This window comes from Rhinoraja longicauda, chromosome 26 (genome assembly GCF_053455715.1).
Source record: "Rhinoraja longicauda isolate Sanriku21f chromosome 26, sRhiLon1.1, whole genome shotgun sequence".
NCBI classification, from domain to species: Eukaryota; Metazoa; Chordata; class Chondrichthyes; order Rajiformes; family Arhynchobatidae; genus Rhinoraja; species Rhinoraja longicauda.
This window is the reverse complement of record NC_135978.1, coordinates 17658196-17682000: the sequence shown is the minus strand read 5'-3', so window position 1 is coordinate 17682000 and position 23805 is coordinate 17658196. Positions and strand designations below refer to the sequence as shown.

The following is a 23805-nucleotide window of genomic DNA, read 5'->3' as shown; positions in this document are numbered from 1 at the left end:
GAGAGTCATTTGCTGAAGTTACAGCAACAGAATGGAAATGGAAACCCCTTCGAAAATGTCCTCAAACACCTCCATACCCTTTTATATCAATTTATATAACACCCCAGATCTCCGTTTTGATTGCCTGGCATTAAGAGGTGCATGCTGTACTGCAACCCCCTCCTTCTCAGCATCACTTCCAGGCCTCAGTTCTCTTCTCAGCTTCCAATGCCTTTGGAGCACCCCCGAACACAGACAGTGACGCAGGCGGAAGAACTCTACATAAGCAGAAGAACTGATTTGCGATTTTATTAGCCTGTGTGCGACTGCTACATAATGACTCACATTCAAGATATTCCATCACTGAGAAAATTGCCAAGGAATGGTCCATTGTGTGGAAGGGTTTCCCCACAGATACACTGGGTTGGAGATAAAATAATCAAGTCACTTGCTCAAACTGTAAGAGTTCACTGCATAACATGACAAAAGCACAAACAGAAGCCCCATACTAACAAGTTCTGGTAAAAGCTCCTACACTGTAATAATTTCACTATAACAAAACACCAGACATCAAGATTAAGCTAGAACACTGGTGCTTTCAACAAGTCAATTACATAATTGCATGTCACTATAGTAACGTCCATAACAGACCAATCAACCGTTACGATCATTTGGTTAGAGCATACTCCAGCAAATCAGTTACATATGAAGACTAGTATTTTTGCCATTAGAATACATCACATCTATTAAGTTAATAAATCTGAGCTACTGTTTAAATACATCACCAGCATGCACAATATTGAAGCATAATAATCATATTACACTTGATAAGACAGCATAATAGGCAAGTGCATCTCTTTTTAAAAAAACAAATAAGCTGCTTGAAGATCAATTCCCATTATTTTTCTTTTATGAAATCTGCCCTCGATTCAGCCTGACCCAAACAAATGATCTTTGCTTTCAGTAACATGTAAAGGGGTCTAAGTAGTAACAAGAACTAATCTCTGGTCTGAAATGCCTTTGGTTAAACAATGGTAGGCACAAAACATCCAATTGGCAACAAGGTTTGCTCTAAATCATAAAAAAAAGCAGTAGACTTTCCAGTGAAAAGTACATCTGCCAGCAGTTTTGAACTAGGCCCGATGCTACTAGATCTCAATTGTTCTATTATTTAAATCTAGAAATATTGGTCTTTGCAAATCATTTATTTCAGGACTTGAGCCATAGTCAGTTTCTAATTTAAGGAAACGGGAGCCTGGAAACATGTCTATGGCTTTATAAATTAGTCTTTTTTAAAAAATAGTCAAACTAATATAAATAAAATATCTTATACTGTATTTCGTTAATACTTGAGTTTTTTTTTGAAAGAATGGTTACTGAAACCACAAGAGTATTTTTTTGTGCAGACCTCATCATTCAAGTTTTACTTGTCTAGCTTTACGTTAAATGAAACAACTCCACTTATTTAACTACAGAACAGTCCAAATGCCAGTGTGTGTGGCTCCCATTCCGAACCAGCACGGCCAAGTCTGACTTTCCGCTAGTGGCGTTTTGGCAAATGTCGAAGAGGCGTCAACAGGGCGGAGAGTGAGGGGAGAGGAGGTAAACAGAAGCTCTCCCTCCCCCACCCCAGTGGAAAAAAAAAGACTGCGGTCGCAGCTGCAGCAGCCAGTTTCCCCCTCCCCCCCAGGGCTTAATTGTTCCCTTCCCCGCCTTCGTCGTCCTGCTGGTCGCTTGTCCAGAGTGTCAGATTGTCGCGGAGAAGCTGCATGATGAGGGTCGAGTCCTTGTAGGAGTCCTCGTTGAGGGTGTCCAGCTCGGCGATGGCATCGTCAAAGGCCGTCTTGGCCAGGTGGCAGGCCTGCTCGGGAGCATTCTGGATCTCGTAATAGAACACCGAGTAGTTGAGGGCCAGGCCCAGTCGGATGGGGTGCGTGGGCTGCATGTGCTCCTTGCTGATCTCGTGGGCCTCGCCGTACGCCTTCTCCGAGGATTCCACCACTGTGGCCCGCTTCTCGCCAGAGGCCACCTCGGCAAGGTAGCGGTAATAGTCCCCCTTCATCTTCAGGTAGAAGACCTTGCTCTCATACTGTGTGTCGCTGCAGTTTTTGATCAGGTAATTGTCTAAGAGGTTGAGCACATCCTGGCACACCGATTCCAGCTCCTTCTCTATCTTCTCTCTGTAGGCCCGCACCATCTCGATCTTCTTCTCATTGCCGTCCGCCGAAGTCTTCTGCTCGATGCTGCTGATCACCCTCCAAGATGAGCGTCTCGCCCCGACCACGTTCTTGTAGGCAACGGAGAGAAGATTCCTTTCTTCATTGGAAAGGGCTTCATTCAGCTCTGTTACCTGTTGTGAAGACACAAAGAGTCTTATGTTAGTCAGAAGCAAATGAATAAAATCTGTACCACCACTTTTTCCGGCAACAACCAGCAGAGGACACAGAACCCAATCAAAATTACAGATGCTAAAAATCCTCAGCACGCCAGGCAGCATCTGTGGAAAGGGGAACAATAGCTGTTCAAGATCATAAGATCTGGAGAGAGTAAACAAGCTATTTGTAATATTAATTCAGGTTTACTCTCAAGGATGGCCTAACCTGCTGAACATATCGTACAGCTCTGCATTTCAAAGACTTTACATTTTTTTCTTTTTCTGCCCACAGCAACCCATCAATTTGATGCCCTCGGCCCATCAAAGATATTCCCTTCGTTTTATCCATCCTTCCCCTTTCGTCCGATTTCATAGAAAATATAGAAACATAGAAAATAGGTGCAGGAGGCGGCCATTTGGCCCTTCGAGCCAACACCTGACTGGCTTCCAACCTGACAAAAGGTCTTGGATCCAAAATGTTAATTTTCTTTCTTTTTCCAGATGCTACTTGACCAGTCAAATGCATCCAATTATCCATGTCTCTTGTTTTTGACAGATGTAAGACAACATAAGCAGCAGAAAGCAACAAGGACAACATTCACTGCCAAAGAACAGCAGTGGATATGCAATAACAACTTTTGTCGAATAAAACCTTAATTTTAACAGGCCGAAGCACAAAAAGCCGGCGTTAAAAACCGGAGGCCAAAATGACGTGAATTGCCTTCAGTTGTCACCGACAGGGTCGTAGTTTGTCGCGGGTGGATGTAGGTTGACTCTGGTTGTCACCTGTGCGGTCATAGGTGGACGTCCCACTTGTGACGACTGGGTCGCTGGTTGTCGGTAGCTTGCCGTAGACCAGGTGGTAGGTTGTTGCAGCTTGACGTAGACATTGTCGTGGGGGGGTCCAGTCGCCGGTTTTTCGGCGACCTGCTACAACTAATCAGTCGCCGGCAGTCGCCTAAAACAATCGCCTAAGTGGGACAGACCCTGAAGTCTTCACACAATGACTCAGAAGTGATGCTTAAATGGAAAATCCTTTATTCCAAGTCTTTGTTCCTTTTTAAATTCCCAATGGAAACATCTGCATGCCAGCATCTGGCCCCTTCTGAATTTTGTTTCAATCACCTCACTCTTCTCAGCCCCAGACAACATAGGTCCACTCTACTCAATATCTATATATCTATATACCAAAACTCTCGTTTGTTTGTTCCTGAACTATATAGCGCGACAATTTTAGGCCCACCTTTCTCATGTTGGTCCCTTTGGTGCTCATGGAAGAAGTTTGATTGAAATCGGTGTTATATTTTTTTAAGTTATTCACATTTTAAAGTTTAAATCTATCTCCTAGGAAGGGAGGGTGGAGGGAGGGAGAGGGTAGGATAAGGGGGGTTGAGGGGGATGTACTGGGGGGAGGTGGGACGGAGGAGGGGGAGGAGAGGGTGCTGCACCCATGCAGGAGAGGTTTGGGCCCAACAGGTCCACTTGGTCTAGCTTGTCCATAAAACAACCTCATCTCAGGAATCAATCCAGTGAATCTTCTCTGCTCCACCTCCAAAGTACATTAGTCACACGGGCTGAGCGAAAGTGTTCCGCGAAACGATCACAGTCTGCGTTTGGTCTCGCCGATGTATAAGAGTCCACCTCTTGAACAACAGATACAGTAGATGAGGTTGGAGGAGGTGCAAGTGAACTTCTGCCTAACCTGAATGGACTGTCGGGGGTGTCCCTGGACAGAGTCGAGGGAGGAGGTATAGCGACAGGTTATGGCATCTTCTGTGGTTGCAGGGGAAGGTACCTAGGGAGGGGGTGGTTTGGGTGGGAAGGGATGAGCTTACCAGGGAGTTGCGGAGGGAACGGTCTGTGTTCATATCTTTCATTCATTGTTCTTTATCTCTTCACATCACCGTCTATATGTTGCAAAACATACTTGGCTAATAAAGCATGATTATGATTATATCGCTCGTTTCCCTTATCCCTAACCAGTCTGAAGAAGGGTCGCGACCCGAAACGTCACCCATTCCTTCTCTCCAGAGATGCTGCCTGTCCCGCTGAGTTACTCCAGGTTTTTGTGTCTATTTTCTGTTTAAACCAGCAGTTCCTTCTTACACACTCACAGAATACTTGGCAGGCAAGTCCTTATATTGGGATACTCCCAGAAATTTGGGCACTATTTCTCCTACATTAAAGGGGGAATTTAAACAAAAAATCATATTGACTTGTCATTTATATATACACAAGGAATTCCAGGATCCATTCAAGGTGGAATTTGGCAAAGGCTGTTGGAGGAAAGAACTCACTAGTATAGCTGCAAGTGTAAGAAAATAACGAAGAAGAAGGATCTCGACCCGAAACGTCACCCATTCCTTCTCTCCCGAGATGCTGCCTGACCTGCTGAGTTACTCCAGCATTTTGTGAATAAATACCTTAGTTCTGTAATAAAATAACTGCAGATGCTGGTACAAATCGAAGGTATTTATTCGTAAAATGCTGGAGTAACTCAGCAGGTCAGGCAGCATCTCAGGAGAGAAGGAATGGGTGACGTTTCGGGTCGAGACCCTTCTTCAGACTGATGTCAAGGGGCGGGACAAAGGAAGGATATAGGTGGAGACAGGAAGACAGAGGGAGAACTGGGAAGGGGGAGGGGAAGAGAGGGACAATCTAAAGTTGGAGAAGTCAATGTTTATACCACTGGGCTGCAAGCTGCCCAAGCGAAATATGAGGTGCTGTTCCTCCAAGTTCCGGTGGGCCTCACTATGGCACTGGAGGAGGCCCATGGCAGAAAGGTCAGACTGGGAGTGGGAGGGGGAGATACAGCTGCAAGATAGGTTGAGAATGGTGAAGATGGACACAAAATGCTGGAGTATCTCAGCAGGTCAGGCAGCATCTCTGGAGAAAAAGGATGGGTGATGTGAGGAACCGTGTTGAAGCATGGACAACTCTTTCCAACGGTTTTGACACCATAGGTATAATTTGGTCCCTTTTTAAGAACCATATATTCTTATACATCTCTCTAGTCATTTAAGTAAAATAGCCAGGTTTGGTGCGATTTAACCTTAAATCTCCCAAATGTAACGTCTGAAGAGTGGCGGCCATGATGCAATAGAAGATATTCCATTCATAGCTGCAGGATAAAACTTCTACGCATTACAAAAATCTTGTGTTGAATACATATTTCCTATCATTTTTAATATGTCATCTTATAATTTCTAGCAAATCTGTTACAGTGACATTTCCCTTTTAAAATTGCAGAGACCAACATTTCCAATGCCAATTTGTACTGTCAAGTGGTGTCATATAGCCGCATCCCTGGATAATATATGGCTCTGCAGAGAAAATTTTAAGTCCATCTCTCAGATCAAGTTCCTCCCACCACTCAGAAACCATTACTTAGAAACCATGCTCACCATTTAATGATTCAAGCAGAAGTTGATCGTTGATCATTATATTCCCATAATTATTTGATAAGGGTTTAGAAAACATTAAATGGAAAGGATCAAGGTACATTACTATTGGATCTGCTTCCCGAGTCCTTTCGAGCAAGGTATAACAAAGCATGCCAAATCTGCTTTAAATTGTGCAATCTCTTTGCAATTAAAATTAGTCATCATCCTCTGACGATCACACTTCCAGCCAAAGAAAACAAATCCTTCCTTCCTCGTCTACTAGTTTATATTTGTATTACATCTCCCATAACTTCCTCTGCACCAAGGAGAACAATCTCGTCCTCTCAAAATGACCAAAGTCCTTCTTTCCTGGTGTCACTGAAACTCCCCTCTGCAACCCAAGCATATCCTTCCTAAAGCATAACCTGAATAGAAATGGGCACATATCGGAATCAACCAATATACGCTAGGTGAAGACAATTCACATTAATAAGGGACAATACATTGTTCTTGCTGCAACCACATGATATGCTGCTACAACTACAGAAGGATCTGGGGGGTGTAAGTCCAAAGCTCTATGAAAAAGTGGATAGGTGATATAGAAACTGTACAACATGCTTGCCTTCATAAGTCAGGGCATTAAGTATACAGATTAGGAAGTAATTTGTAGCTTTATAAAACTTTGGTTAGGCCACATTAGTAATATTAAGTGCAGTGCTGGTCGCCAGAGTACAAGAAGGGTATGGAGACTTCGGAATGGGTGCAGAAGAGGTCTTGGAAAAAACTTGGAAACCAGAAAGAAATGTTAAGTTTCTACACTTTATTATCTGTGAAATTAAACACAGGGCATGGAGAGGATTGCATTTGGCAGTAAAATTCTCCCGTGTGTTTTTTTGGGGGTAGAGAAAAATCGATGCCTCAATGCAAACAAACCACAAAAGTGGCAAATTCTGCAGAATTATACCAGTTGACATTCAGGAGAGGAAGGGATGAAATTTCAGTGCTGGAACCAATTATTTATTGGCTCATCACCCAAGCATAATGGCTCCACAATGTTAGCTGGAATAGACAATAGACAATAGGTGCAGGAGGAGGCCATTCGGCCCTTCGAGCCAGCACCGCCATTCAATGTGATCATGGCTGATCATTCTCAATTAGTACCCCGTTCCTGCCTTCTCCCCATACCCCCTGACTCCGCTATCCTTAAGGGCTCTATCTAGCTCTCTCTTGGACACTCAGAATTTTTGGTGTAATTATTCTGGGTGTGCACCCACCCTGCTCTGCATTTCACAAGACCTGCATTATTTCATCGTTTTTGTCAACGTTCTCATTCCAACTACTCGCCCTCCACTGTCCTTCCAGCATCAGCTTCTTTTGTCTCCTTCCCAGTTCTCTCGAAGTTTCTTTGACATGAAACATTGGCACTATGTCGCAGATGTGACCTGACCTGCTCAGTATTTGCAAAATTTTGTTTTATGCAAATAACTTTCATTTCTACTTTACTAACCAATTGCTTAACTGCGTGTACAACGTTTACAATGGATGACATGCTAATTCCAATGCTGCAGCTTATTACGTTTCAATTCAGACATTGCACAAAATATATAGGCTCACTCCAAGACTTAAATGATCAAGAAAAATGTACACTATTGAATATATACAGATATTTAAATTTTAACAAATATACTCTCTACTTTCAAGGTGACTAAGTTAAATTAAAGTCTGGTAATACTGATGGGCCTATGAATTAATCAGTGATTACTGTAGATGGCTTAGGACTTTGACAATGCTTCAAACCCACAAATATTTAAGCATATGCTCTGGGCTGACATATTGGCCCAATGCCCAAGTGCAGCACTGAAATACAGAGAGAATGCACAGAAACAGACCCCTCCAGTCCAACCAGTCTGTGACAACCATCAAACATCTGTTTATACTAAATTTACACTGACCCCCTTTTATTCTACCCGCATTTCAGTTAACTCTTCCCAGATACCATCATTCCTACACATGGAGGCAAATTACTTTGGCCAATTAATCCAAAAACCAGCACATCTGCGGGTGGAAACCAGAGTACCTGGAGGAAGCCCACAGTGTCACAGGAAGAGCATACAAACTCCACCTAAACAGCACACAAGGTTAGGATTGAAGCCAGGTTACTGTAGTTGAGGCAGCATCTCTTAGAACAAAGAAAAATCCATGTGCTACCATCACACGATTGGTTGCAAGACTTTGTTCAGGTGAAACTTGCTGCTTTACTGTACCAGTAATTAGACTTTTAGAGAATTGAAGGCTTGAATAACAGTTGGCGGATTGTAGAGCACTTGCTGGTCAGTTGAAGGAGCATGCATCTCATAGTAAGCTCATGTGATAGGAGCACAATGGGGCCATTCGGCCCTTCAAGTCTACTCCGCCATTCAATCATGGGTGATCTATCTCTTCCGCCTAACCCCATTCTCCTGCCTTCTCCAGCATAATCCTCAACACCCGTACTTATCAAGAATTTATTTATCTCCACCTCAAAAATGTCCTTAGTCACCCAGACAGATGAACTTCTGATGATGGGAGATTTAAGATGTTCAAAATTGTAAACCTTCAATAACAGTGACAGTAAAATCTGTTTCCACAAGTAAGATACTTTTGGAAGTCGGTGTAAGGTTTCTCAAAACAATGCATTGTACGTACCAGCAAACTTGCCTCTAATATCCTATACCATGCTGATTTACAACTAACAGATAGATGCAATGTCACAAAAGTCCAAGAGCAACATTTCCCAATCAGTGGACTCTCTACAGAGTGGGGACACTTTGTCTCATACATTTCACTTTGCATTTTCAATCCGTGTCAGTATCTTACCATCTCAGACAACTGCCAAAAGGAGGCTTGCAGTCCTAAGGAGGAGATTCGTTGTTGAATGTGCAGGTGCCTCCAACCCCATCCCACCCACCCCATCACTCAAACAGAGTTACATTTTGAAAATGTTTATGATTTTAAAAGAGAAGATAAAAAAGGATGCAATCCTTGCTGACTTTAATTGTGAAAATGTTGAATGCACACACATAATTTGTTTTTCCAATGCTACAGAGACAGGACTTGTATTGAAATGCCACCTTTCACAGGCACTGAGATACCCCAAAATGCTTTGGACGGAAGTGCTGCTGAAATGTAGTCATTGATGGGAATTACAGCAGCAAGTTCTAATAAGTCATATTAAATTGAATAGATAATGTTTTAATGTTGATCAAGTTATAAATATCGGCTGGGAAACAAAGAACTATCTGTTTTTTTTAAATAGAACTGGCCGATATCTAGCATCCAAATGATTAATGTTTAGTTCAGGGATAATAGCGAGGAAACAGGCCCTTCGGCCCACCGGGTCCGCGCCGACCAGCAATCCCCGCACATTAACACTATCCTACACCCACTAGGGATATTTTTTTTAATATTTACCAAGCCAATTAACCTACAAACCTGTACGTCTTTGGAGTGTGGGAGGAAACCGAAGATGTCGGTGAAAACCCACGCAGATCGCAGGGAGAACGTACAAACTCCGTACAGACAGTACCCGTAATCAGGATTGAACCCGGGTCTCCGGCACTGCATTCATTGTAACACAGCAACTCTACCGCTGCGCCACCATGACCGCGTCTCCTTCGAAACATGGTCCAGAACTCCCTCAGTACTACATTGGATACCTGCCCTTGGCTTTTAATGCTCATGTCTCCTGCAAGCAGAATTAATCCCAAAACTTTCTGTGGCAGGAGCACTAATCATTTGTGCCTTAAATGCACTGAGAATCTGCAAGGGAAAAACATTTTATTTTTAATAATTCGAAATTTCTTGTGATGCAGAGCAGAAGCCAGAAGCACTCAGTTGTAATGAATATGTATGACAAATTGCAGTCAGTGGCACACCTGGTTACTTTGCTTTTATGCCATTTATTCGTTTTTATGGCATCCACTGTGGTATTAATTCTCTTTCCTTGGCTTTGTTTCAGCCACATGAATGTAGAGATCCTGACTCCATCTCTGATGTTCTCCCTTCTGTAGGATGGACATTCAGTCTTGCGTTCTTTTGCAGAGAGCATTCTCCCTCTACTTCCAATACCGCAAATTGATATTGATATTTGAATCAAGGTCAAATTAATTTCCTCCTTTTTGCTTACCTGATGTCTGTTGATAATCACAACAAAAAAAAAGCTCAGTAGTTCATGCCACTAACTTGCTCACCTTTCATCTAAAAAAAGGGTTTAGCCTGCCAACTTTTCGGTGAATGCAATACAATTTGCTGCACCTTTCTTTTGATGTCAGCATTAACCACCTTGTTAATCACAATTAACATAATTGTGCAACGTGCCAAAGTTCTAACCACCTTAATTCCAGTACTACGGGCTAATCTTTAATGTAGTCCTGAGAATTTCAACTGAAAAGAGGGAGGAGATATTCAGACTGCTCTAACAAAGGTGAAGTTGGGAGACACTGGAGCAATTGCTCTCGAGCTGTACAACTTCTCAGGCCTAGTTAAAATAGTAAGGTTGGATATTTACGTTCTCTTCCCCACAGTATGTCACCTTTGTACACATCCACTGCAGTAAACAGTCGCCATCATCTTGCACAAAACCAATAAAATCGAAATATTTAGAAGGCCAATATATAGGCCTATAGATCTGATCTTGATATGGATTACCAGAGGAGATATCGTTAATGCACAAACAATAGTGTTGTAATCGTCACAGAGATTACAACTCCTTTGATATTATTGAAACATGCAATAAACACTTCACGGGTGTGTTCTTTGAAGATGCAGTGATATTTACTGAATGAGGGCAACTCTAGCAAGGTCAGTATTTATTATTTCATCCCCTGTTGCCATGAAGGAGGAAAATTTATCTCCTTCAAATTACTAGATCGGGAATTTTCGGAATTAGATCCAGCACTGAAAGAACAACATTATTTCAAAGTTAGGATGAAATGTGACTTGAAGAGTGGGGATGGATGATGACGATCACACATGCCTTCTATCATTGTCCTTCTACAATACAATACAATACAATATATCTTTATTGTCATTGTACAGGGGACAACGAGATTGGGAATGCGCCTCCCATATGATGCAATAAATTAATTCGCTAGTCAATATTAATTTAAACAACCCAATGAAACAAATTAGAACTGTTTTAAAACAGAATAAAGTGCAAGTAGATCTGTGCCGGTTCACTGTGCGATGTGACCATCCGGCTCAACAGGACCGGTTCATAGCAGCTAAGGCCCTGGGGATGAAGCTGTTCCTGAGTCTGGAGGTGCGGGCGTAGAAGGCCTTGTATTGTCTGCCCGATGGTAGAACTTCGAACAGACTGTTGCAGGGGTGTGAAGAGTCTTTATGGATGCTGGTGGCTTTTCTGAGGCATCGTGTGTTGTAGATGCCCTCCAAGACTGGTAGCTGTCTTCCGATGGTCCTCTGAGCTCCATAGACTACCTGCTGAAGAGCTTTCCCCTCTGCCTCCGTGCAGCTGAGGTACCACACAGGGATGCCATGTGTTAGTATGTGTTAGAGAGAGGGCAAGGGTCTTGGAGGTGCTGTCAGAGCACAGGTCATTCACAGGTTACAGTAGGTTCCACTCCTGGGAGCTGCTCATAACCCAGTTTGCACATCGAAAATGCAGCCATGAACAGTGTTCGGACACAGCATAATCTCAACGCACTTCTCAAATTCAAATCATTTTCATTTTGAACCAACGCAAATTAATTCTGAAGCTTGATGGTATTTCACTGAGCAGCAGTATGCAGGTCATTGATGAGTGATTCAATACGCATCATTTTTCTGCTCGGATTTCAATTAACTATATTGTATCTCTCCTGCATTTTGCAGACAAGGCCAACCTACCGCTTGTTGGAACAGCTCATCGGGAGGTGTGGCCTTGTCAAGTTTTTAGACCTACAGCCAGATTGCTACCTGACCTTCTGGATATTGTTGAATCTATCACAACTCTGGGTGAAAAAGTCTTGGTTGCTTCTTGATATCAGTTGAGTTGAAGATGCTTTGGCACCTACTTACTGTGTCCTGCCTTTAGGGAGAATAGTTCATTTTTGGAGCTACCTTCTTCATAAGTGACTTAATTGCCCAACACCAGTCACCGCTTATGTGGTGATGCTACAGGGATTTCATTATTTGTTGATTGAGGGAACTAGTCAGCTACATAGCACACTGAGTCATGTTGCAGCCAAGTTTAGCATTCATGCACCTTTTTCCAGTTGCCAACATATTTCCAGGTGCGCCTGTTGCTCCTCCCAACATAATACCTCTTCCTCACTCTTATTCCATAGCTTTCTTGTAGAAACATACAAAATTATAAAAGGACTGGACAAGCCAGTTGCAGGAAAAATGTTCCCAATGTTGGGGGAGTCCAGAACCAGGGGCCACAGTCAAAGAATAAAGGGAAGGCCATTTAAAACTGAGATGAGAAAAAAACTCTTCCACCCAGAGTTGTGAATTTGTGGAATTCTCTGCCACAGAAGGCAGTAGAGGCCAATTCATTGGATGGATTTAAAAGAGAGTAAGATGGAGCTCTGGGGGCTAGCAGAATCAAGGGATATGGGGAGAAGGCAGGCATGGGTTACTGATTGTGGATGATCAGCCATGATCACAATGAATAGCGGTGCTGGCTCGAAGGGCCAAATGGCCTCCTCCTGCACCTATTTTCTACGTTTCTTAGTGTTCAGTTTGGTTTGTCCGTGCGTGTTGAACAAGCATTTTTTTAAAACTGTTTTGTGGATTATTGCAGTTTAACTGTGGATCTACTGTTTTAAATTCTGCTGTGTGTATCGCTCAACCCTACCACTAGGCAGTTATTTTACAAGACGAGCCATCACTGAAAAAATCCTGCAGCTCATCACCGGGTTTCATTTCAGAAACTGCTACGTATTGAACATCCCTGTTTACTTGCCTCACTGCATCCAATTTAGTGAATTTTATCCCAAAATCAACACCCTTCAGTGAATAAATTCAGTTAATATTCTTTGGTCCTTCTTTGCTTTATTTTAGAAATTACATTACTTGAAGGAAGCCACTTCTAAAGAGCCAATGCTGTTTGTATTCTATTTTACCCATCTTTTTTTCTTTTTTCCTGAAAAATCAAGAATGATGCATTCTTGAAGAATTATCTGTTAAAGGTAAATCAAATAATCCCTGTTTGCTCCTGGTAGTAATAAGATTTATTACTTCGGTGATTTATGGAAGTTAATCATCAGTCTAAAATATTTTCAAATCCTTTTATTTAAACCCACAAGATATCCTCATTTTCTTTGATTACTTTGATGTGTTTCCGCCCTCTAATTAGGTAGTCTCATTTGAAGGCAGTATATCATGTGGCCTTACTGAATCAAGCAAAGACCAAGGAAGTGGCATTATACGTATGTTACATTCAAATGCAGCACCACTTCCTTACCCTTATAGAAAATACTTCTGCCTAGAGCATGGACTACAATTTGGCAACCATTTGTAATCCTTATCTGCAGAAATCTACCTTGGAAAACATATGTGTCACAATGACATAGAGGCTGTGTATTGTAGTTTGTTCAGAATTAGAATTAGTGGGATGCATAATTCGGCTTTAAATCCTTGCATTTTATATTTTTAAAAGTTGATGAGGGGGTGGGGGGTAACCTTAAAGAAACAAGGAGTGTGATCACACTAGCTTTGAATGTCCTTTACACTACCAGCTGGTGGGAAAAATATTGAGCACATTTGCATGGACATTAAACTGATGTGCAAAGTTCATAGTGGTGACAACTAACCCAAAATAAACTGAGATAACACCAATAAGGGCGCAAAGAGGGAGAGTTTATTTATTTTTCGTAATATTTTCTGTGACAGCAGGGGAGGGGACATTGTTGGACAGCTACTGGAAATGAGCCAATCACAATGGGACAGCCATGGGAGGAGATTACCACTCATAATATTAAGAATAATAGGATGCCAGGCCATTCCAAGGTAAAAAAATAACCCATTGTAGAGGGGCCTGGTACAATGGGTTGTAAACAGATCTGCCACAGGCAAATTGGAATCAACGTTCATTTATAGCTTTGCCTGGCAAACCATGGGAGGCTTTTAAGGTAGAAATATCTCATCTCATCTGAATTACCAAAGAGATGATATTGGTTGTTTTAAAGCACATTAAGACAGTTAAACGCCCAGGGCCTGACCAAGTAAGTACATCCTTGGATCTTGTGGGAAGCTAGGGTGGAAATTGTCAAGGCCCTTGCAGAGATATTTGTATCATCTTTACCCACAGGTAAAGTTCCACAAGACTGCAGGGTGGGTAATGTTGTACCATTATTTAAGGGTAGCAAGGATAAGCCAATGACCTATAGACCGGTGAGCCAGACATTAGCGGTGGGGATATACATAAACGTGCAGATGCTGGTTTATGGGAGGAAAAAAAGACAAAGTGCTGGAATAACTCGACAGGTCAGGCAGCATTTCTGAAAAACATGGATAGGTGACATTTCGGGTCGAAACCCTTCTTCAAACCAATTGTGAAATTAGGTAAATGGTACAAAATCCTGAGCTTCATAAAGCATACAGAATACAGGAGTAAGAAAGTTGTGATGAACCTTTACACTACACTGATTCATCTATAACTATACGGCATCTAGTCCTGGACATCAATCATAAGATGAGAAGGCTCCAGAGAGGATGAAGAGAATTCATAAGATTTCAGGAATTACGAACTTCAATTACTTGGATAGATTGGTGCTAAAAAACAAATTGAGGGAACTCAAGTGGGTCAAACTGCATCTATGGAGGGAAAGGAGTGGTCCACATTTTTAGTCAAGACCCTGCATCGGGACTGAGATGAGGGAGAACAGCATGGTAGCGCAGCGGTAGAGTTGCTGCTTTACAGCGAATGCAGCGCCGGAGACTCAGGTTCGATCCTGACTACGGGTGCTGCACTGTAAGGAGTTTGTACGTTCTCCCCGTGACCTGCGTGGGTTTTCTCCGAGATCTTCGGTTTCCTCCCACACTCCAAAGACGTACAGGTTTGTAGGTTAATTGGCTGGGTAAAAGTGAAAAATTGTCCCTAGTAGGTGTAGGATAGTGTTAATGTGCGGGGATCGCTGGGCGGCACGGACTTGGAGGGCCGAAAAGGCCTGTTTCCGGCTGTATATATATGATATGATATGATAAAGAGGGGATTGGGGCAGGCGAGGCTGGAGACAGTTAGTGCTAGGTGAACATATGAAACGAGGGATGATTGGTCGATGGAGACAGCTGGGGGTGGAGAAGGGCATTTTTTTTTTTAGAAAGAGGCCGAGATGATGGAAACAGACAAGAGAAAAGAACGGGCGGTAGGAGTTAGTGGGGGGAATGGAAGTGTGAGACAGGCTGTAAGGTGATGTGGTGGGCTCAATGCAAGAACTGGACTCTGATTAATAAGGAAGGCAACAAAGGGAACCAGATAAGAGAGCTGATGGGCATGTGGAACAAGATTGGGACGGGATAGTGGGAAGATGTGGATGATAGTGGGGTCCCATTAGAGCCCACTATGACATTTCCCCCACCCACCCCTCCTTTACCCCTGGCACTTTCCCATGCAACCAGAAGTGCAGCAACACCTGTCCCTACCCTCCTGCTCCACCACCTTCCAGTAGCACACACAACCCTGCGAGGCGACGCAATGATTCACTGCATTAAATGCTCCTGATACTGCTTTATATCCACGAGACCAAGTCTACCATAGGCAACCAGCTCTCAGAGCAACTGCTCGCGATTCAACTGTGGCCACCCTGAACTCCTGACTGCGTGCCATTTTAACTCTCTTTTCCCATTCCCATACGGTTCTCAGCTTTCTCCACCAACACCTCGAGGCCAAACACAAACGTAAAGAACAATACTTCATATCCCCTCTCCCAATCCAATTCTGTCCACTCATCCTCACTTTCCCACACCCCATCCACGCCCCCACCACTCAGTTTTATCCCTCTCCCCACCCCCCCCATCTGGTTCCATCCACTTACCCCCCTCAAGACATTGCCCACATGGTCTCCTATCCCCACCCCTGTCTGACTCCTGCTTCCCGTCAGCTCTCTGGTCTCTTTTCACATATCACCTGTCATTCCTTTCCCTCGACAGATGCTGTCTGAAACGATGAGTTCCTCCAACAGTTGCTCCACATTCCAGCATCTGTAGTCTCCCATCTCCAGTAGACAGGGGTCATCCCAGAACAAACTAAAAAATGATATTATTTTAGTTTGAACCAAAATATAGTGGTTGCAATATACAAGGGTGGTTAATTTCAAGTTCACTGAGAAAGCTAACACAAAAGGGCAGATAATGAGTTAATTGCCAAAATTGACCACCTGATAACTTTGTCTAGCATGAGAAAAGGAAAACCCCAAAGTATTATTCTCTCAGCTTTGTTAACTAGCGACTATAAATTGAGAAATTAGCTTGTTTTACTAAGACTCAGGGTCTTAGTGACTTAATCAATAGAGAAAATGCCATCAAGTTGTTATAATTAAAATAAACTCTGTGTCCACTACAAGATGCCTCCAACGGCATCCAGGGCCTCAGCAACAAGCAGAAGAGCTAGCTGTCGCTAAGCCATAACTAGAAGCTAGGTTAAGACAGCACAGTAGCTGAGTGAAGACTTTTAATCATGAGACCCACATGGGAAATTAGGTCCTTGTAAGAACTAGCAATCTGCTGGAGGAACTCAGCAGGTCAAACAGCATCGATGGACTAAGTTCCGTGGCAGGGTATCATTCACATCACTAACTTCCCCCCCTGCCACCCTCCCTGATGTTGCTGAACCTGCCAAGTTACCCAGCAGAATGTTTGCAGCTCCAGACTCCGCCATCTGCAGTCTCAGGTTTCCTTGCATGAACTGTCAGGAGCAATCAATTTCACATTCCGCTACCCAAATGGCTCAGTGCCAACAACTAGGATACTACGAAATTGAAGGAAAAAACTAAGATGGTACATAGCGGCCAATAGTCTATCTGCATTTGGGCAAATTGGTCCAGAATTAGATGTAGTACTGCTTCACTGAACTGAAAGCATAGGAGAGAGGTGAGACTTGGAAACAGGATTTAACCCCTTACTGAACTGTGAACCGGAAATGCAGAGAAACCCCATGCCTGCGATTCAGAATAATGGGAAGCTACACAGCGTGTTTGCACAGGAAGTTTCCGCAGCAACCGGGAAAGATGAGAGTGGTTGCACATGGGAGCTAAATAGTGTTAAGGAAACCTTTCATCAGTTATCAGTGGTGCGACTTCAATCTCATTGCAAATTTGGTACAGAGTTTGAGGGAGTCTTGAGAACTACTTAAATTATGAAGGTTATATACATTGGGAAAAAGAGTTACCATTAGGAAAGGGTATAGAAAGAGCAGGTGAAACAATTTACAAAATAATCAAAAGTGACAAGGAATGTTTTAGTCTTAACCTCTCTCCCAACCACACACAGACCTGGAATGCACAGATAGGGGTAATTTTGGAGGCACTCAATTATGTTCAAAGGGAATTTGACGTAGACTTGAATTTACGGGGAGAGAGCAGGACAAGTTGGATTGCTCTTGCATGCCACTTTTGCAGATTCAAAAGGCTAAATGGCTTCCTTTCATGCTTTTACCATTCTGTAATTCCCATAAAACCTCAGAGCCGAGCAGATGACACTGGCTCCTATGTTTAGAAGAGTGTGGTAAACAAAATAGCAGCTTGGGCTCAGTTGTAGCATTCTGGCTTTTAAGTCAGAAGATTATGGGTTCAATATCTACTTTAGAGACTGGAGCCTAAAACTAGGCCGACTCTCAAGTGCAGCACTGAGTGAGAGCCTGAATTGCCCTAGTTCTCCCAGTGAAGTCACAGCACAAGCTTCCAGTTAAACAAATCTGCATAATTGCAAGCTTTAACATTCCAAGAACCAGTATATCGTCCAACATCTGAGAATACAATTATCTACTCTCCTTGCACAACATATGGGAATATCTCAAGAGGAATATATATATTTTTTTAACAGTGGCAACCAGCTGCAGTTTTAATATCAGATGAAAATGGGATTTTCACTAAACAATAAGTACTGTTGATGTGTATCTTGCTCCAAGAGTAGTCCAGTTTTAAGCAACTGGGATAGGCAGCACCATTCGGTGTTACCTTCCTAGTAAATGTTAAATGTATTCATTTCTTAGCTGCCTCAGAGGCCTTGGAAATATCCTCATTGAATGTTAGAAAACACACAAGTTTTGCATGGAGCCAACTCTGACCTCATTAAAATTAGTAGAAATTATTTCAGCACCTTAATTTGCATCAATTACACCTCACAGTTGAAATTCCATAATTTTGCACTGAGTTTTGACTGAATTACTGAGCAAATTCTATGGACATGGGTAAATGTAAAAATTGTCCCTAGTGGGTGTAGGATAGTGTTAATGTACGGGGATCGCTGGGCGGCACGGACTTGGTGGGCCGAAAAGGCCTGTTTCCGGCTGTATATATATGATATGATATGATATGACATGTAATTCCTGTTTACCCCAATTATGTTATTCCATATGATAGCCAATTTGAAGTCCCTCCTGCCACCCCACTCTTCCCCTAATTAAACACCTCAACCACATGTACAACGAGCACAAAGTGGACATTATTAACTCTTTGGCCGAGTCCTGTTTTCTTTTCTGAAGTCTCCATCACTCGTAAGGAACTGGATGTGAACAATGCATTATAAAACACCACCACTTCTGCGTAATCAGGTAACATGGCATTTGAATTGGTTCACTGCAGTATGCAAACAGGTTACTTATCAGTCAAACGGCGCTGAATTTGGATTAAAGATTATCTGATCCTTCCATACCAGGATATCCGAGATGCCCTCATTCTTTAGGGAACGGGGGTTCCCCTCTCCCATCATAGACGAGACCCCCACTCATATCTCCTCGATACCCCGCAGCTCCGCTCTTACTCCCCCTAGTCACCTTCCACCCCATCAACCGTCACATACAACACATATTCCTCCAAAATTTCCGCCACTTCCAACAGGATCCCACCATGTCCCACATTTTCCATCTCCACCCCTTTCCGCTTCCGCCTTCCGCAGACACTATTCCCTCTGCAACTCCCTGGTTAACTCATCCCTTCCCACCCAAACTACTCCCTACCCAAGTACCTTCCCCTGCAACCGCAGAAGATGCAACAAGGTGCGACCCATACAGTCCTTTCAGGTCGGGCAGTGGTTCACCTGCACCTCCTCCAACCTCATCTATTGTATCCGTTGTTCAAGATGTGGACTCGTACATCGGCGAGACTAAACGCAGACTGGGCGATTGTTTCGCGGAACACCTTCTCAGTCCGCCTGAACCTACCTGATCTCGTCCTCCAGTGCCATAGTGAGGCCCACCGGAAATTGGAGGAACAGCACCTCATATTTCGCCTGGGCAACTTGCAGCCCAGTGGTATGAACATCGACTTCTCCAGCTTTAGATAGTTCCTCTGTCCCTCTCTTCCCCTCCTCCTTCCCAGATCTCCCTCTATCTTCCTGTCTTCACCTATATCCTTCCTTTGTCCCGCCCCCTGACATCAGTCTGAAGAAGGGTCTCGACCCGAAACGTCACCCATTCCTTCTCTCCTGAGATGCTGCCTGACCTGCTGAGTTACTCCAGCATTTTGTGAATAAATACCTTTGATTTGTACCAGCATCTGCAGTTATTTTCTTATACTACATGATCTCCCGGTCGATGGACACTTTAATTCTCCTTCCCATTCCCACACAGACTTTTCTGTCCGAGGTCTTCTCCATTGTCAGTGAGGCTAATCTCAAATTGGAGTAACAGCATCTCATTTCGCTTGGGCAGTAGTATGAATATTGATTTCTCTCACTTCAGATAGCCCCAGCATTCCCTCTCTCTCTATCCCTCCCCCACCCAAGTCGCACCAGCTTCTCATTTTCACCCTAGAAACAGCTAACAATGGCCTGTTTCCTTTATCATCGTTACTATTTTTACATATCTTTAATTCATTGTTCTTTATCTCTCCACATCAGAGTCTATATCTCTCGTTTCCCTTATCCCTAACCAGTCTGAAGAAGAGTCTCGACCCGAAACGTCACCCATTCCTTCTCTCCAGAGATGCTGCCTGTCCTGCTGAGTTACTCCAGCTTTTTGTGTCTATCTTCGGTTTAAACCAGCATCTTCAGTTCCTTCTTACTCATCTGAAATGTTAACTGTTTCTTCCCACAAATAATGTTGAGTATCCCCCACATTTCTTGTATGTGCTTTTTATATTCACCTTATCAGTTGATCAGTCCATAGTTATGGGCATATAACTGACTGATGAACAATACTTGCTCATGCTAAATTTAATACTACCCAAACAAGTTTCGGCCATCCAACTTCATCTCTTCATTGAGAAGTGACACATTAATGAAGCGATCTTAATGAGCACCTGGTGCCCTCAGTTGCTTTAATCACGACTATGAAACCAGATGGGCAATGGGTAAACAACAAAAGTAACTAACATTTTCCTTAACCAACATCCACACCAACTTGTGTAGGACGGAACTGCAGATGCTGGTTTACTCTGAAGATAGACACAAAATGCTGGAGTAACTCAGCGGGTCAGGCAGCATCTCTGGAGAAAAGGAATAGGTGGCATTTCGGGTCAAGACACTTCTTCAGACCCAGTTTGAAGACCCGCTGAGTTACTCCAGCATTTTGTATCCATCAACACCAACTTCCCAGCTGAAGGCACCAAACAGGATAGTGAAATGGATAATGATAAACAGGAAATTAGGGATGCGTGTAACAGTGGCGTGAATATAAATTGGACATTACAAATTAGCATTAGAAATGTGGTAGACCTATTCAGTGTAAATAAGATGGTTTCTTAGCCAATTAGGAATAGGCCACTTTTGATCTGGCACCGAGTAATTTAAAAGAATGTTAATTAATGAAGTTAAGGTGAAAGGTGCTTTGGGATTGAGTGATCACAATAGACAGAATGCGTTTGTATAGTGTTAATGTGCGGGGATCGCTGGGCGGCCCGGACTTGGAGGGCCGAAAAGGCCTGTTTCCGGCTGTATATATATGATATGATGATGATATGATATATATTGTCGCCATTTCATTCAATCTGAAATTAGGGTCTAAATTTTAAAGAAACCAACCAAGAAGGCATGAGTATAAGGCATAGATTGGCTAAGAAATTGATTTGTAATTTACAACAAATTTATATCACTTTAAGTCCACCAACTGTGGCAAAGAGGACAAACAGCACATTAAACCAAAGACTTTAAAAGTTCAAGAACAGAACAGCACAGGAACAGGCCCTTCAGCCCACAATGTTTGTACCACATATGATACCAAGTTAATCGCCTCTGCCTGCACGTGATTCATATCTCCATTCCCTACGTATTATCTATGTGCCCATCTAAAAGCCCCTTAAACACCACTTTTGGATCCACTTCCACCACGTCTGGCAGCACTTTTCAGACACTCAGCACTCACATTTGCTCTACACCACATCTTCTTTAAACTTTGCCCCTCTCACCTTAAGGCAATGCCCTGTAGTCTTGAAATTACCACCCCGAAAAAGGTTCCAACTGTCTACCCTCAGCCTCCGATATCCCAGAGAAAACAATCAGTTTTCATTTAACCTTTCCTCATAACTAATAACCTCTAAACCAGGCAGCATTCTGGTAAACCTCTTTTTTTTTTAGAGATACAGCGTGGAAACAGGCCATTCGGCCCACCGGGTCCGCGCCGACCAGTGATCCCCACACACTAACACTCTCCTACACCCACTGGGGACAATTTCTACATTTAAAGCCAATTAACCTACAAACCTGCACGTCTTTGGAGTGTGGGAGGAAACCGAAGTTCTCGGAGAAAACCCACGCAGGTCACGGGGAGAACATACAAACTCCGTACAGACAGCAACCGTAGTCGGGATCGAACACGGGTCTCTGGCGCTGCATTCGCTGTAAGGCAGCAACTCTACCGCTGCGCCACCGTGACCGCCCTCTTCTTCATTCTCTCCGAAGCATCCACATCCTTCCTGCTATGGGACGACCAGAACTGCACACAGCATTCCAAATATGGCCTAACCAAAATTTCTATAAAGCTGCAACACGACTTCATGGCTCTTATCCTCAACGCTTTGGCCAATGAAGCCAAGCACAACAAGGGCAATCTTTATAAATATCTACTTGTGCTGCCCCTATCAGGGAGCTATAGACCTAGACCCCAAGATCCCTCTGGACATCAATGCTTTTGAGAGTTTTGTCATCTGTATATATTATCATTTTTTTATACTATTAAAACTCTGATCTTGTATATATATATATATATATATATATATATATATATATCCGTATGTAAATATATGTTTTTCTGTGATTTTGCCAAAACGGTAAACCATAGCGCCACATTTTTTGCGCCACCTTAATCACCGCTCTCGCGGCCACTGTTTATACCAAGTTTCATTTAAATTGGCCGTATATGTTTTAAGTTACAGACATTTGAAAGTTTAAAACTCTCATTTCTAAACACATTTTTTCAAAGTGCTGTGCGTCTGACGTCACCATAGGGCATGCACGGCCTCTCTCTTCACTCGCACAAACAAGATGGATGCCGCTTCTCTCCCCCACAACCGCCGCGAGTAATCCCAGCTCGGCTAGGCCACAGCCGCGCTGCCTGTCTCCAGTAGTCCGCCGCTCCCTCCTCCTCCCTGCACGCTCGGTAAGTGGCTTTCGCCGCCAACGGCTCCACGGAGGGGAGGATGGGGGTAGGAGGGGGTGAGGGTGGGGATAGGAAAGAGTGGGGGAGGCAGGGGGGTGGGGGAGGAGAGAGGGGGGCTGGTGGGGAAAGGGAGTGGGGGAGAGTAAGAGTGTGGGGGAGAGTAAGAGTGGGGGGGAGAGTAAGAGTGGGGGGGAGAGTAAGAGTGGGGGGAAGGGGAGAGAGTGGGGGGAAGGGGAGAGAGTGGGGGGAAGGGGAGAGAGTGGGGGGGAGAGTGGGACTGGGGAGGGGGACAGCTGGATTGGTGGTGGGGGGAAGAAAGTGGGGAAAGGGGATGCTGGGGAAAGGGGGGGTGGGGGAGAGTAAGAGTGGGGCTGGGGGTGGAGAGAATGGGGGTTGGAGGAGGAGAGAGTGGGGAAAAGGCGGGTGGTGGGGAAAGGGGGGGTGGTGGGGAGTGAGAGTGGCGGTGGGGGAGGAGAGAGTGGGCTCCTCAGTCACACCCTCTCCCCTTCCCTGCCCCCCCCTCTACGAGGAATGGGCCCGAACGGGCCCACTTTGTCTAGTTAACTATAAATTCCCCTGGCTCAGATTAAATTCCATCTGCCATTTTTCCACCCATATCTCTAACTGATCCAAGTCTCACTATATCCTTTGACAACTTTCCTTGCTGTCCACATCTCGAGCACTTTTGGTGTTGTCTGTAAACATACTAACCAACCCATCTAAAAGCAATTGATATAATGCATTAGGACTTTTTGAAGGCTTTCAAGATAACAAACTTATAGAACTAGGGTAGGGGTATTATATTGGAATGGATTTAGGACTGGTTAATGGGAAGAAAACAATAGGAAAAAATAATTCCTCCATTAATTGTAAAACTGCAACCAGTGGATTACCACAGTAATTATGCAGGATCCTTAGTTATTCACCATCGGTGTTAATAATTTATATAAAAGGACCAAGTCTAACATATTCAACCTTGCTTAAGGCAGAGCACTACGCAGTGTAAATTTTGACAAGGATGCAGAGGAACTTGAATGGAAAACTGCCAGGTTATGAAATTGTGCATGAATATGACAGATAGAATATAATGTAGAAACATACATCAACTTTATTTTAAAAAAATAGAAAGGCAGAGAATGTTGTTATCGGTACAAGATTAAAAGTTAGCATTGGAGGGACCTGGGAGACCTTGTCCACAAACACAAAGTTAACATGGAGGTTCAGCCAGCAATTAAGTTTTAAGATTGCACATTGGGCTTTAGTCCAAATGATGTGAATAAGTAAAAATATTTCTGAAGAGATATGGGGTATGAGTGAAGTGTAAGAAAATAACTGCA

General features: G+C 43.4%; 1 protein-coding gene across 2 annotated transcripts in view; it reads right to left on the bottom strand.

Moving 5' to 3' along the window:
• Positions 1 to 280: 280 nt before the first annotated feature.
• Positions 281 to 23805, bottom strand: part of LOC144606468 (14-3-3 protein gamma-B) — a 43133-nt gene continuing 19608 nt past the window's right edge. For both annotated transcript variants that reach the window (XM_078422605.1, XM_078422606.1), the window contains exon 2: positions 281 to 2329. In XM_078422605.1, the coding sequence (XP_078278731.1) occupies positions 1673 to 2329 (657 nt within the window). In that variant the 3' untranslated portion in view covers positions 281 to 1672. The remainder of the gene's footprint in view (positions 2330 to 23805) is intronic.